At 44.5% G+C, this 16,899-nt stretch overlaps 1 protein-coding gene across 3 annotated transcripts in view; it reads left to right on the top strand.

Moving 5' to 3' along the window:
- Positions 1-16,899, top strand: part of C6H12orf75 (chromosome 6 C12orf75 homolog) — a 175,490-nt gene that overhangs the window by 113,401 nt on the left and 45,190 nt on the right. For all 3 annotated transcript variants that reach the window (XM_063930512.1, XM_063930514.1, XM_063930513.1), the window contains exon 2: positions 13,619-13,643. In XM_063930512.1, the coding sequence (XP_063786582.1) occupies positions 13,619-13,643 (25 nt within the window). The remainder of the gene's footprint in view (positions 1-13,618; positions 13,644-16,899) is intronic.

Genomic DNA, 16,899 nt, shown 5'->3' with positions numbered 1-16,899 from the left:
TACAAGGGTCATTTGATACCCATATACCCAAGTACTTAAAAGAATCTACCCATTTAAGGGGGGTGTGAATCACTGGGGCCACTGAGGCTGGGCCTCTAAGGGGAGTAATGGTGGATTTATCCCAGTTAATTTTGAGCCCGGAGAAGCGACCGTAGTCTGGTATTAAGTCAAGGAGTTTAGGTAGGGAGGAAACGTAATCATCCACAAAGAGCAATAGGTCATCAGCGTATAGCGCTATCCTGTCCTCTCTTGCGCCCACCCTAATACCCACATTATCTTGAGTTGCTCTAATCAAACATGCCAGTGGCTCAATAGCAATGGCAAACAAAGTCGGGGACAGAGGGCAGCCCTGCCTCGTTCCCCTGGATAGGGGGAAGGAGTCCGAAACAAACCCATTCACTGAGACTCTGGCCATGGGCAGAAAATACAATAATTTAACATAACTGATAAAGTTGGGGCCCACACCAAACCTACCCATAGCCTCCCAGAGGAAGGCCCACTCCACCGAATCAAAGGCCTTTGCGGCATCTAAGGAGGCTATAACGGCAGAGCAGTCCTCCCCCCGAGAAACCTGGAAATGAGTAAACAGGCGCCTCAAATTCACAGCAGTGGATTTGCCAGGCATGAAGCCCATTTGGTCAGGTTGAATAATTTTTTAAATAACCCGGCTAAGTCTGGAAGACAGAACCTTGGCTAAAAATTTAATATCCGTGGGCAACAGGGAAATAGGACGGTAGGATTCAACCCTCCTGGGGTCTTTATCTGGCTTCGGAATCACTATAATCAAAGCCTCCGCCATAGACGGGGGAAGCGCGCCCTGGGCAAAAATTTCATTGAATAACTTAAGCAATTGAGGGGCAAAAAATTTTGTGTGCTTCTTATACAGTTCTGGTGGGATGCCATCAAGGCCAGGGGCCTTACCATCGGGGGAGGCAGAGATCTCAATCTCCTCCAACGACAAAGGAGCATCGAGGAGAGCCCTGGCATCACTGGAGATACGGGGCAAGTCGACTCCATCCAAGTAGTCACACAGTTCTAGTGAGGAACAGGTCAATTTGGAACTATAGAGTGCCTGATAGAATGAGACAAATTCCGCCACGATCTGAGGGGTACGGTCCAATACAGACCCAGCTGAGTCCAAAATCTCCACAGTATGAGAGGAGCGGTCACCACTTGCAAGAGTGGCCAAATAAGAACCTGGTCTATCCCCAGTAGCATATTGGACATGCGAGGAGAAGAGAAGTCTGCTGGGTTTTTCCCCACAGGTATTCCCTCCATTCACCCTGTGCATGGAGCCACACCAACCTAGAGGCGTCCAAGCCATCGCGCACATACGTCGTCTCTGAAGCAGCCACCCGGGACTCCAATTCAGATTCACGTTTTCTAAAGGAGGATTTAAGACTCCCTACCCGTTTAATCAATGTTCCTCTCAGAAAAGCCTTGAAAGTGTCCCACAGCAGAGACACATCCGAGGTTTCGTCATGCATAACAAAGAATTCTAACCAGCTTGCCTCCAAGTCGGATCCCTCACCCATATGCGTCAGCCAAAAGGGATTAAATTTCCACACTGCTTGGCCTCGCTGACAGTTCAAATCAATATGTAACGATATAGGGGAGTGATCCGAAATACCTCTAGTCTCATATCTGACATTTTGAACCTTGGGCAAAAGCTCCCGGGACAAAAGAGCCAAATCTATCCTAGAGAAGGAAGAGTGAGAGCTTGAAAAACAGGAGTACTGCCTCAAATCGGGATACTTCAATCTCCAGGGGTCAACCAGACCCAACTCCGAAACAGTGTCTGCAAATTGGGAACGCTTGGGCTGTGGGTTGGAGGATGCCGTGGATAACCTATCCAACTCGTGGTTCAAAACGTTGTTGAAGTCCCCCATACAGATAACGGCTACCCCAGGGGATACAGCCATAAAGGCAGATGCCTTTTTAAGGACTTCATGCGAGTATGGAGGAGGCACATACATAGCCAGCAATAGTAGGGGGACGGAGTTAATTTTGCACTTGAGAAATACATATCTACCCCATTTATCCGTTTGCACAGAATCAAGCGCAAAGGGAACAGACTTCCTAATGAGGATCGACACTCCCCGGGACGCTGCAGTATGCATGGAATGGTAAGCCCAGCCCACCCATGGTTTTTTGAGGGACATAATCTTAGTACCCAGTAAGTGGGTTTCCATCAGGCAAATTATATCCGAGGCATAAAGCTTGATCTGTCGAAGCACTAAGGAGCGCTTAATTTTGTCATTGGTCCCTCGCACATTCCATGACAGAAACTTAACCAAAGCCATGGCAAAGCATTACTGTAATATTGCAGAGTACCCGCGGCCAGCCACCCCCAGTGAATACCAAAAAAGATACGCCCGCAGTTAGTTGCGACATAGACATAGCGGAAATAAGCACATTGCACAGCAAAAAGTATAGACACAGCAATAGTAACAGTCTAAAACAACCCCCACCCCGTATACCACCTAAAACTAGCAGCATACCCGGTTCCCTAACAATAAAATACCCTAAATACTAACCGTAACAGCTAAGGCAGAGAACACCTTAACATACCCCGCCAGTACCAAATAAGGCCAAATTCCTATATCCAATAGGGGGGCCAAGAATATAATGACCTTGAGACAGTAGAATCTCCCAGCTAAACTCAAATCGGATCCCCCCCTAAACCACTACACCCACCCCAATTAAATAACCGTTTACCCCTTAAAGACTTTATGGCAAAACAAACACTGAGAGTATAAGGCCTAAGAACAGTGTATAATTAGCGTCTAACAGTCTCCCGTCTCCACAGAGGTACCCATTCCCAGTGAAGGCCTATAAGAGCCACAAAGAGCCCCTACGTGGGCATATAGCAAATAACTATACAACCCTTCCGAGACAGTACAACAATAACATAACAGGCATAAAAGAAACCGTATACTTGCAAGTATAGAAATCAAATGTATAAGTTCAATCAGCGGCTAACGCCCGCCGTGCCGGAAAGCGGCTGTCTAACCACACTGATGCTTCACGAGGGGTCATAAAGAATTTCGTTTCTCCATCTGAAACTACCCGCAGTTTAGACGGAAAGAGCATGGCATAGGGGATATTCAGTTCACGCAGCCTGCGTTTCACAGGGACAAACTGAGCTCTTTCCTTTTGGACGTTGACTGCAAAATCCGGAAAAACTGAAACTGGGGAACCGTTCCACTTAAGAGGACCCTTAGTGCGGGCCAGTTTTAGAATCTCATCTCTATCCCGATAATGAAGGAGTTTGGCAATAAACGTACGGGGAGGTGCCCCTGGAGGTAATGGACGCATCGGGACCCTATGGGCGCGCTCCACTGCAAAGTGTGAGGTGAACTCCTCCGCTCCGAATGCAGCCAACGTTCAAGAAATTTTTCAGGGGAAGCACCCTCCTCTTTCTCCGTAAGTCCGACGAAACGGACATTATTTCGTCGCAATCTCCCCTCCATATCCGTCATCTTTTTATGTACCTCCGTCATCTGAGACTCCAGAGCAGAAGTGTGTTTATCGAGAGGCGTAACCGTATCTTCCAGCGTGGAGATGCGTGTCTCCACTTCACCGACCCTCTACCGCACCCGCTGGAGGTCGTGGTGTATAATGGATAAGTCCGCCTGGACCTGACCGATCCTGTCGGCCAAGCGGGCTTCACTGGCCGTGACCACATCCAGCACCTTTTGCAAAGCAGTATCGGTGGCGTCCACAGATGAGGAGCTTGTCGACTGAGAAGGCGGTGCCAAGGTCGACCGTACCTCACCCCCCTGTTGGGACCGTGTCGGAGGATTTCTGGCAAACTTCTCTAACTTCGCCGCGGCAGACTGATGCGGTTTGACCATTATAGCCGAGCGGACGGCAGATGGCAAGAAAGTATAGTAAAAAGAATATCACAAACTGTCCAGGGGTGGCCAAAGAATAATGTAATGCAGTATATCAGAATTGCCCAGTCGCTGCCTGCGGGTAAATGTAGTATCTCAAAACTGTCCAGTGAGCATATAGCGTATCAGAATAATCAGCCTCTGCTAGCCCAGAATGATAAATCACAACAGGATATTCCTCAGCATGAGGGACACATGCAGCGTGGATCTTGGCCAGATATGCCTTGTGGGATGCTGAGACAAAGCAACAAGTAGGCACTCCAGGGGTTAATACTGCACCTCTCCCAATCTCTATGCGGAGCAGAGCAGGGCAGCACTTATATTGTTCCCTGTCCCTATATAAAACAGAACAGGACAGGACAGCTACTATATTGTGGGGAGGGCACAGGCACTTATAACACACAGCTGTGCCGTGTACCTCTTCCCCCAGCAGCAGAGTTCAGGAGGCAGTGCGGGAGAGCTCAAACTGGCTGGGGCCGCCGGAGCGAGCGGGGAGAGCGGCAGCGGGTCACGTGGCAGCGCCGCTGCCGGGGACCGCTCTGAGACGCTCCCAGCACAGGCAAGAGCAAGGGAGGAGAAGCGATCTCCCCGGCAACGGCAGAGGGGAAGCCGCGGACCTCGGCGCAGGCAACGCTCAGATGGGAGCCGGGTGCAGGAGCTCAGCGCTGGGAAGGCGGCGCCTCACGTGGTCCAGCAGGCCCCGGACCCCCGCACACTGGAGTCGCTCTGCCACAGCGTATGGAGTACAGACGGGTCCCAGAGCAGCACAGGGGCACCTCCACACTGTCCTGCAGGTATTGGGGCGGTTTGCAGGCCCAGGGGGGGACACAGGATGGGATACCAGGATATTGTAGCTGAAGAGACACACAGCCTGTGTGCTACTCCATGTACACCAAAGCCACGCCCCAGAATATTTCACTGATTGACATTAGTCCCTGTCCCAGTAGCTCTTACAAGGCCAAATGTGCACATTTCATGTATTTGAACTGACTGAGGTACTAATCAAGTCATCTGTGCTTAATCATGGATAGCCATAAAACCTGAACTGTTAGAATGCCTTGAGGACTATGGGAAACTCTGGATTAGAATGTAGCTGCAAAGTGGGCATCTTCCTGAATTTTCTCACCATAGTCTTCATTACTGTCAGCATATTAGCAAGAGAGCACTCACTCCTCATAAATTCCCCCAGCAACACCCCTGTTTGATATAAGGAACCGGGATGTTGCACCAGCAGAGACATTTCTTGTTTTATCTCTGTACTGAAACTCCGCCTATAAACTTGTTGCATTATTTCTTGTGCTATGTTTCATTTGCACATGCATTCCTAATAGTGCTCGTACAGATTCAGACACGCACCAAGAAGTGTATTAATGTGGGTACACACTGGAAAGATATATCTGCAGATCAATTGATCTGCAGATATATCTATGGACGGATCGGGCAGTGTGCTGTGTATACACGCCGCCCGATCCATCGGGGACTGACGTCATGAACTGGGCGGGCGTGTACACATGCCCACCCAGTTCAGCTGTCAATCACCGCCGGCCGCCGCAGCCTGTGTACGGGCGGTCGGCCGACCGCCGTACACACACAGCGACACGGCAATATATCAGTAGATATATTGGCCGTCGGCTGTGCTGTGGGGCCGACACGATACGTCTGTGAACGACTGAGTTCACAGACGTATCGGCCGTACACACTGGCCGACGGACCCGCGATATATCGGCCGTTCAAGAGAATAGCCGATATATCGGCCAGTGTGTACGGGCCTTTAGGAATGTGTTGGGTGGCCACAGGGAGTTAGCTAATGAGACTCAGACATAACATAGTAGCAGTATAGATACGCTGAATTGATCACATTGGAGGCCATACTCGGATGGATGATCTGCACCTACTTTAGGGCTGATGAAAGTTTCACTCATCTGACTGATGGTGGTGCCTAAAAAGGCACAAAGCATGATCTGTAGACACAAAGTGGGCGTATGTACACCAGGGAAGGGCATTGTAGTGGCACTTGCATAAAGTTGCAGGCAAAATTGCAAGGAAGGCCACAACTGCGTCCAACTCTGATTCAGGCCCCATGAGAAAAGATCCCGCACCCCTCGACAGACCCTGCCCCCTCAACAGAGCCTGCCCCCATTAGGGATTCTTCCATACATTTCCCGGGCTGGTTTTCCATTCCAATCTACCCCTAGGCCCCTTCATGAAAAAGACACACACATAGGGTTCCACATGAGAAAAAACAAACATAGGCCAATGCATGTGGAAAAACAAAAATCGAATGAAAAAATTCAGTCTGATCATGATTCTTTTTCCCTCTGAAGAAACGACCAGTGCCTTTTGGTCGAGAAACGCATCAGGGTATAGGCTGTGTGGCTTTCTCCACGGACACTTTGATACACGGCTCTGCACTGCATTGCACCGCTTACTTCACTTTGGAGCCACCGGCAGTGGTCTTCCTTGGAAACGGGGACCGTGGCTAACAAACATTCTACCTACAAGTGATCAGTGAAACCAGCCAGCACAAGGAGGCTCCCAGCGCCGCCAGTTCGAACCGTACTGGAAGCGGTAAGCCGTAGCCACCTCACACGTCTCCCTCTTTGCCACTTGCAGAGGGCGCATGACGGAGCCGCTACAGTGTATACACTAACATTTTTGAAGCCGTAATCAGCAGTGCACTTGCTATTAAAAGTTCTTGAAAACTTCCCATACTTTAATGAATTGCAATTTTGTATCAAGGAGTGAAGTTTATTAATTGCCATTTGAACCATTCTGTAGAATACGGAGTTAATGTCTCTGATGGAAAAACACCGGTTATAACCTTTATATATCATTGGATGCATTTCAGATGCAGAAATTTGTGTCCAGTTATTTGGAATTACTTATGAACTTTATTTTTGAGGATCCCATTTATTTATTTACCTATTTTAGGTTTTTAATATATGTACATATGTGCAATAGAACTTGTGACTGTTATTAATTCCATACTAATTTTTATATGGGTTTTGTAATTAAATTTTAAACAATATTAAGTTTGTTACGCGCTCTATTTTTTCTTTCATTGTTTCTACAGGGTCGCTAATACTCTGGTTTCTGAGAGCAGCAAACAGCATATCAGCACATGTTCAATTAGGGCGCCTTATTTTTGGTAGATATTTTGATCATAACACTGTGGTGGGTTGCTGTGGCATCCTCCATGGTGTGTGATACAGAAGATAGACTTTGAAAAGGTCGACTGGGTCAAAAGATCGACATACACAAAAAATGTGGGTGTTTTTAGACTTTCTATCCCAGTTTGTTGAAATGTATCCCCTCGCGGGCTCTCTTCTCTTGCAACGCTTCGGGCGTGGTGGCTCGCTTCGCTCGCCACAAGGTTGCTAATGATTGTTTGTGACATGGATGGTCAATTTGATAAAATGCATCCGCTCGCCACGCTTCAAGCTTGGTGGCTCGCTCGCCACCAGGTTACTAAAGGTAATAGTTTGTGACATGGATAGTAAATGCAGCAAAAGTTGATAAACTTTAAAAAACATGTGTTGACCATACGTTGACCTTTTGATGGTCTGTCTACCTTATGGTGTCGACCTTTTGAGTGACTACCAACCACCTCCATGTGGCTGCTTGGTGTTGGTGGATAGTGCAGAGTTCGGGAGTAGTGACAGTCCTCTCCTCTCTCACAGTACAGAGCAGTCTGTGCCATCAACCTCCAAATGGCTCCTTGTATGTAGTCAGACTGTGTGTGGGCCATGGCTGATGGCTGTGCCTGCCTCCTGAGTCCTCTTCTCTCCTCTGCACAGGCAGTAAGAGAGTATCAGTCAGTGGCGCTGGTTATCAGGGAAGTCTCGCGGCAGCGGCTATTGTCAGCTGGAAACTACTCCCTTACTGCTTTGTGTCGTACACTGTGTAATTGGCAGGCCAAATCAAAGTGTAGGAACAATATGGTGCCCAGCATGACATACCATTTTGAAAAACAGTTCACAACTTAACTGGTAATGTAATAAAGTCCTGCCTTCTTCTGGGTTCCAGCAACTTTGTGGTAAATTTTCCCTCGTTTCCTGTCAAACTTCCAATATAATCTAAAGGACAGATGCAGATTTCAAGACTAAAGCCACCTGGAAGCCACAAAATAATCTTAAAATAACTTAAATTTATCCATCTTTTATTAACAAATGAGGATCAATCTTATTACCCTCTGCCAGGCTGTGAAACTCTACAATTTCCAATAGGCGGAAATAAAAAAGCAAAATTAGTTTACGGAGAACAGCAGATTCAGAACTTAGACTTTTAATTTTCAGAATTTGTGTGTTTTTAGCTTGTATTAATGATGTGGTCTATTTATGAAGCAGTAAAAAGAGTGGAGTGGAATAAAACAAATCTAATTTAAAATAGAAAAAGAAAAACATAACGAGACATTTACTGGGCCAAGCTGATTGGTTGCCATGGGCAACTACTCTACTAGCCCAACGCAGCTTTTAAGTAACAGCATGTGCATTCTATAATATTATATGTAGCAGCTGATTGGTTGCCATGGGCAACTTCTCCACTCCTTTCATTGCTTCATGAATAGACCCCATAGTTCCATCAGTTTTTTGTTGGTAAATCACATTTTACAAGTCCAAACTTACATGAAACACTTCTGGCAGTAGGGTAGAATACTGTTGGCGCACTTCCAGCTATTGATTTGTATTTGACTCCACTTGGGGTGATTCTACTTACAAAAATGTGCTTTAGGAGTTCAGGAGTATATCTGGCCATGGCCCAGTAAATGTCAATTGTTACGTTTTTCTTTTTTCTCTCTTTAAACAGATTGTTTTGTTGCATTTTTTTCCTTTATGATTTCTATGCTTGTTATCTACTGTAATCCCATTGTCATTTTATCACTGAATTGTTTTTGTTTTTTTCCTGTTTTGTTTTTTTTGCTTTTTTTTTTCTATGGATGCCTCGTGTACTATAGCTTAATACTTTTCTCTCGCAAATGTGCACCATATGGGTATACTCTCTATAGCAGAGATTTTCAACTTTTTACAACTCGCGGCACACTGAACAAGATTTAAATATTGCCAAGGCACATTCAAATATAATGATAATGCGTGTTGTGTGTCCTAGTATGTCATGTCGCAGCTTCTCCATAGGTAACGCCTGAGCCACATCTGAGAAAGCCAGAAGAGTCCAACACTGCCCGGGCCCAAAATTAGAACTGCCTCTGCAACCACTAAACCCACCAGTATTGATTGTTCCAGGGCCTCAGTAGCGGCAAAACACTGACGGGCCTTTCTTTGCTTCTATGGCGGCACACCTAGAGACTGCTCAGGGCATTACTAGTGTGCCACGACACAGTGGTTGAAAAACACTGCTCTATAGCCACATATTTGTGAAATTACGAATACCACCATATTTCATTAATGTCAGCTTCCAAATTCAAGTGTGTGTTTAAATCAACTTCTTCCTTAACGCATTCTTTTGCCAGGATTTCTGAATGATACTTGGTTGGTGTGTCTAATGAATAATATGCTATGATGCTTCCTGCTGGGCTTATATAAAACCAATAATTGTTACGCGCTGTATTGCCAAGCACTCAATTCACGGTTGGGTTTCAATCCAAATGTTTTATACTTGTGTGTGTAACAGAAGGCTCGACTTTGCAATTCGCCATGAACAAGCAACTCCTCACCCTTGTTAAATATTTGTTGATAAAAGTGAGTGAGTGCTAAAACATGGATTCAAAAATGACTGTGCTTCTGGCTTTTTTGTATTGCATAGAATTCTGAGAGTCTGTATATTGAATGTAACATCACTGAATGCAACGTTGGTTTCTCAGATCTCTGAACCCCTCCCTCTCTCCATATCCCATTTTAATTGTTCACATTATTTGTTTTCTGTACCCTATTTGAAAATCTTAAGCTAAATTCTTCTTTATTGGCGTACGAAAACTTAAAGTAGAGGTGTTCGACAATAAACAACTAATTCTCCTAATGCATTTTAAGACAGACTGTAGCTCCAGCTGTTTTATACATCTATACTACTAAAAATCTGTATAAAGCAGTAGGTCTCTGTTCAGTTCTGTGATGGCTCGTATATGTTTAAATACTATGAAATGAGATTACCATCTCTGCATAATGGTGATTAATGTGCCACATCTGTAGTATTTGGATTGGGCAAAGTGATTGATCTGAACTCAAGCCCATAAAAGGATTAGCATAACTTGGTGAGACCCTGGTCCATATCATTACAGTAACTGTTTGTAGATAAAAATCAGGTTTTTAAAATGGTGCAGAATAGATTCTGTCTTCCAGAATGGAATCCTTTTCTTGGCATTGGATGAATATACATAAAAATGGTGTTGGATTATGGTACGTAATTGCAGTCAGGAATATTTATATTGAATGGCCGCATTAACACTCGGCCAAGGATAATCAATTTCTCAAAGAAATAGCGTTAAAAGGTTCCAAAAGGTGATTCCTCAGTGAGTGTGAATGATGACTTGACTTTGCAAATATGTAGAATTGATACCTTATATTCTGATAGAAAGGGAAAGAGATTGGAGAGGTCTGAAGGAGGTGTTAATGTTTGTAATATGTAGAATTACAATGCTGTGGATGAAAGTGAAACCGGTAGAAAATCTGTCTTGTTTCCTGCAGATAATAGACACAAGAATGTAAATCATATAGGGTAATCTCTACAAAGAATACTTATGCAGCACTTGAACATGGATTCATTTTTCATTGCCTGTTGAATAACCTGTACATAAACATTAGGATAATGATTGTTTACTTAGAGGAAGATGTTTTAAACTTTGGAGAGCAATATAGTAGACGCTGATTGGTGCACAGCTTCTCTAATTGTTTATCTCTTTCATTTCAAAGGTTGCGCTAATGGTTGCTTTGGGCAAACCACTCCACTTGATTTCTCTCCAAGACTTGATACATCTCCCTCTATGTATTATTAAACACTGCACCTGTTGTGTTGACAGTTGCAGTTTTGTCTTAGTGCTAAGTGTTTTGTAGTCATGGAAATCGGTCAATGCAATACCGATGTGAAACACATGACACAAAATACTTCTATGAACAAAAACCTGGCTTGGATGTGTCCTGCTTTTTAGCCATGGAGATTTAATTAAAATGTAGGAAAACAAGTCAAATTTTGGCAAAGTACATAGAAATTATATCTTGTTCGTGATATGATAAAGGTCGGGATGGTAAAATAAATATTTTTATATGGTTGCAATTAAGCAATGAATTAATGTTTGGTTGACAAAGCAGCTAGAACAGTGTTTCACAACTCCAGTCCAGGGCCGTCGAGAGCGGCCACAGACCCCGATACTGGTGGTGCATGGCTTATATCCGGTAAATAACACCAGCCAGTCCTAGGGACTCCTCTCTGCAGCCAGGATAACCCACATTGTGTATCCCCTCCCAAGAAAGTTGGTACTCCTTCTTCTCTTTAATTGACCTTAGGTTCTGACTGGCTTGCTGGGCTTTGTAGTTCTACAGCAGTTGGCTAGTCATAGTCCCCCACAATACTGTATCTGAGGTGTATGTTAGTTTTCTCGTGTTCTTGTCCATTTTCCTAGGGAATGTGTGCTGGATGCACCCTGATGGTGCTGGTTCTCACTTTGCCAACTGTTTATTACTGTGTTTTTGACACGGTTTCAGAGTGTGCGTGCGCACGCATGGGCGGTGTCACATTACTGCCTTGCCCCAGGTGCCAAAAATACTAGTTTCGGTCCTGCCCAAATAGGACTCAGAATCAAGTGCAGGGTACGCAACGGAGACCTGCACTGTCCACTCTGGTAGGACTTCCTCCCTCTGAAATTCACACAGGTTATGCAGAATACAACATGCTGCAACAATGTTAGGCATGATAATAAGGTCTACATCATTGCGCTTCATAAGACAGCGCCAACGTCCTTTTAATCGTCCAAAGGTATTTTCTACCACCATTCTTGCCGAGCACAGGGTGTGCGTATATGTAATTTGATTTGGGCTCTACAAAGACTTGATATGAATCCTTCATGAGCCATTGTCATAACGGGTAGGCTGCATCGCCAATTATGTGTACCGGGATTTACACACCATCCACAAATTAAGATTTCTAGTATGACTATAGAGAGAGAAATTTACATTAGCAACAAGAAATATGTATACGCATATGAGCAGACTCCTCTGTGATAGGCAGGCTGGTGGCCACATAGGAAGCATGTTTGAAGGAAAGGACAACTATTTGGTCTCAATGTAAATTAAATTGCATTCATCTATTCCTCGCTTGATTCATAACATTGCGTCAGTTTAGAACTAAAAACACATCTATACCAGGGCCTGTTTAAAAAAAAAAAAAAAAAAAAATATTCAAAAATATTTTTTTTTTGTGTTTTTTTAAATTGCCTTTTGGAAAAGGTAGCCCCCTTACTTGTCCTCTGCTAGGTGGTACAGATCCAAGTTTGCAAGCACTTGAGCGTCATGTGACCGTCCTGGCCAACCGATGAATAAATCTGTGACGCTAATATAAAAATATATATTAGGTTTTAAAAGGGGTTTTAAACAATAAGTATAACAAAAACACTGGGCAGAACATTCTTATCAATACTTATGATTGAAAAACAATGGAATGTCATCCCTTTCTGTTGTAATAGTCGGCAGGTTTTTCATGAGGTGCGATTAAAGGGATGTGGGCACTATCGATTGCACCTGCGGATATCCACACTCTACAAATCCCTTAATTGTTTCAGGCAAACGCTGGCCGTGCGGCAGAGAAATAAATCTGTGGTATAGGTTGTCCACCAATGCTCGGGTCACCTCATGTACAATGGTGCAAACAGTAGATATCCCCACACCAAAGAGGCAAGCAATTGTGCGATATTCACCTGGAGTGGCGTACCACCACAATGCTATAGCTAGCCTCCTGCTTGGCTCTGTTGGTGACATGAAGTTTGTGGTCTGTCTAGAGTGCTGGGGTCATTAAATCCAAAAGGTAGTTGAATGTCTGACGTGACATTCTGAAGTGGCACTTCCACTGAACATCCTGAAAGTTCAGCACACTTTGCATAAAAATTTGCCCATGCTGCTGTTCTCTAGCCCACAATCTTCGTTGTGTAGAGAGGTTAAGGTTGAGTATTGTGGTCACAGAAGCTGATATAAACAATCTCCTCCTGCGCAGGTATTGTTGGCGATCTCTCTCAAATACTGCAGCCTCCTCCTCATAACATAGCTGCTGAACAAGCTACAGAATGTGAGAAGCTCAAATATCCTCTCTCAGGCTGAATCCAAGAGCAGTACAGCTGAGGCTATCACAAAGTCTATAGAGACATGTGGTCTGTCGGCCATGATTGCTGCACTACTGAGCACTCCCCAGATCCTCCTTTTATTTCCTTTGAAACCTCATCAATGTGAGACTGAAAAGTCCATTTAAAATGATTTCACACTGTTTTAAATGGGTGAAAGGCACCAACCCGAGAATAACCCGGTAATAACACTGCTAAAAAATGTGATGTGAAAGGGGTATAGCTTGTTCAGACCCGGGTCGGATGTGTGTTCAAAAGCCGATTCCTTACCGGGTTAGCGATGTGAGAGCGGTATGATAGGTCTGTGTGGACAGTAACAGTAAGAGATTAGTAGCCCTAAAATAGTTGCAGCATTGTGTGATACTGGATGAGATGAAATGTATCTTTCTCTCAGTATACAAGTCTTCTGTTACTAAATAAGACAAAACTGCATCTTCTTTTCTAGGTTGCAGGGAATCCGCTACAGATAAGTGAGTAACCCTTAGTTTTATTGAATAGAAATTACTTTATTTTGCAGAGTCTTGGAATATTTTGAAATCTGTAAACTCTGCCTGATGATGATGTTAGAAGTACCATGACACTATAATTAGCTATGAACCACTGAATGTTTGTCTGTCCTGAAACATATAAGGCATGTATACACGGTGAGATCCTTGCTATGCCTGATTTTGACTGTGATTTCCCTTGAACTCCCTTAGAGCCCAGATAGCACAGATTTTGACTATCTGTACTTGAGATTTTGCCTGTGTACGATTTTGACTAAGTGCCAATTTTGACTATACTTTGTACTAGATAGTACACAAGGATTAGATAGTCAAGATTGACTTGCCTGCACAGTCTATCTTTTCTTGCGATACCGACCCCGCGGGAGCGCGCATCTGGATCGAATCGGTATTGCAAGCTGCCTAACACCTTGAGATGTGCACTAACTTTCCTTGTGATTTTGACTATATCGAAAGGAAAGTTAGTGTTTGTGTGAGAATTAAGGCTTTTCACCCAAACTGATTTTGATTTTCATTCAAGTTGACCCCAAACAAGTTCTGGGTCAGTGGTTTCCAAACTCTGCCCTGAATAACCGTTCAGAGTTTAAGGCTATCCTCAGTCAGTTGGATTTAACAATCTGTGCTCAAGCATGAACTTTCTTAAAAACTATACTGATAGTGTGCCTAGAAGACAGGGGGGTAGACATATTATCTTGCGTTATAGGGGAGAAGCGGAATCGGTGCCATTACGTGCACTGATGCCGCTACTCCCTCCTGTATTACTGGTGTCGAAGTGTGGTACATGCCGGTATGCAGGGCAATGTATGAACGATCAGTAGCATCGACTGTTCCGACACCTGCAGCTATTGATTTTGACAGCTGCAGGTGTCGTTGCCCATTGACCACAGCAGGGACGGCGCTGTCCCTGGCTGCAGCAGCTGCCGGCTCTGGGCTGCATAGGAGATCTTGCGAAAATAGCGAGGACTTGCGCATACCCGGTGAGCGGACTGGTGGGATTACTGGAGGGGGAAGTTTTCATTCCTCTGCACCGGCATAGCATGCAAGATGTTACTACATCTGGTCGCCATTGGCTTTTCTATAATGGGTGCAATATGTGCCATGCATACGGGTCCCTGGGTCCAGGGGGGCCTACTCCGCACACATTGCACCCATATTTTAATAGTTAACCTCTCCGGAGTCCAGTGTTCGGCGCTGCAGCCGCGGCAAAAATCGCAGCCATAATGGCTGCCGCACATGTGTAGTAGTGATTTTGGTCTCCAGAACATGGTGGACGCCATGTTTCTGGAGACCTGCACATGCGCAGTAGACTTCAGCACAATGCCGGAGTCTGCTGCGCCATACAGAGGAGTGGGCCCACCCAGAGGCTGCATAGGGGCCATCTTCTCTATTAAAACGCCCCTGCTTGTCGCAACCTCTTCCTGCTCCGACTCAGTAAAGAGGGAAAAGCAGGAAGCGTTATATCTGCATGATGTGCGGACATAATGCATCTGCTGCAGCGTTTGGGAACCACTGCTATGGGTGGCTGAACAAGGTCACTGTCAGCACAAATAAGGCATATAGAGCACTCAGGTCAATAGTGGCAGTGTGGAGTCGTATTCACATACATGCCTAGTGATTGCTTTGCAATTAGGGCACCCATGGTCTGGCCTGTTCCATGTTTTCCATCATTTGCAGAGCTGCCAGCCAATCAGCGCATGTTACCTTGGGAACAGGCCTCTTATAAGCTGTGAATGCACTGACTGTCAATACTAGCCTGGCAATGACTGACCTTCAGTGCACTTACAGCAAATAAGTGGGCTGTTACCATGGTAACGGGTGCTGACACAGCACTATAAAAAAAAAATTACAATGAGCGACATCACTATGTCACTGCAGGTGTCAGTCACTTGTCTTCATGGCTCTCTTGGCATAGTGGTATCACTGGTTACTATGCTTGTGAGCTAATGTTCGATTCCTGCAAAGGACACTTGTATATCTGTGTAAAAAGTAGCATCCATATGTTGGGGTTTTTTTTTTTTTTCCCTTTAATTTTTCCCAAAACAAGCTATGTTGTGCTTCCTATATAGGCTCAGACATGCACACAGATATACAGTCAAAATTAGAAAAAAGCAGTGCATACTACTTTTTACACAGATATACAAGAGTGGATTTTCAAAGTACGGAAGTCTAATCTTTGAGACTGAGTTTACTGTACTTCTTCCCAGGCCTCCCCTTTGCTTCCCAGGCCTCCCCCACCCCAATCCTACCCCATGAGATACTTATGATTTCACGGACTGGGTGTACTGTTTAGTAAAACACAACACGGCTGGTACACTACTGTATTTAAAGTATAACATTTTTTATTATTAAAACATTGCTTCACGTTACAAAGTCGGTTGCATTGGCAATAAACAAATACATATAAATAGCGTCACAACATGATGAAAAGAGAACATTAAATTATCATTAGTGGATCTTCTACTACATGTTACGCAATCTCATAGACATGTGAAAGCAAATGCAAATCAAAAGTATATACTAAAGACCTGCCAGTCTAATCGTAGCAGAGATATGAGGAGGCTGAGGCCCCGCGGCACACCCCAACCCTAATCTGTCAGTACTATGGGAGGATCTCCAATTGCCATTCTTGTTTTGAACCATTCAGTGTTTTTTAGTGAAGTTTGGATTCTAGTTTGAAAATCTACCGGAAGAGTAGCCACATAGCTTTCCCAGGATTCAAAAAATTGCTCTACTAGCTTGTCTTTTTGCAAAGATGTTTCTATCCAGTGCATCTGAAATATATGATGCAGCTTCCCTTTGAATAACGATAGAGTAGGAGGATCCTTATCTATCCAGGATTGTAGGATCGCTTTACGTGCTGCTGCACTAATTGCCAGCAGCTATCGTCTACCCCCCTTCGTTATTCTTTGCCCAGTTGGGATTATTCCAAACAATGCCCATTCTGCTGTAAAAGGGATAAAATTTACCAGATGCTCCATAGCATATTGGCGTACCAAAAGCGACGAAGAAGTGGGCACGACCAGAAACAATGCAATAGGTCCGCTTTGGGAGCGTGACATTTCAGACAATTGTCCGAATCCCTCATACCCGCCTTATGTTGTTTATATGGGCAGAAATAAGCTCTGTGAACTATATTATAAAACATCTCTTGGTATTGTGCTGAGGGCAAAAGTTTGCAGGAGTGTAGCAAACTTTGTAGTAGTATATCACATGTCAGGTCACA

This window comes from Pseudophryne corroboree, chromosome 6, assembly GCF_028390025.1.
Source record: "Pseudophryne corroboree isolate aPseCor3 chromosome 6, aPseCor3.hap2, whole genome shotgun sequence".
In the NCBI taxonomy this organism is placed as follows: Eukaryota; Metazoa; Chordata; class Amphibia; order Anura; family Myobatrachidae; genus Pseudophryne; species Pseudophryne corroboree.
Note: the sequence above shows the minus strand (reverse complement) of the source record. Positions and strands in the feature narration are given on the sequence as shown.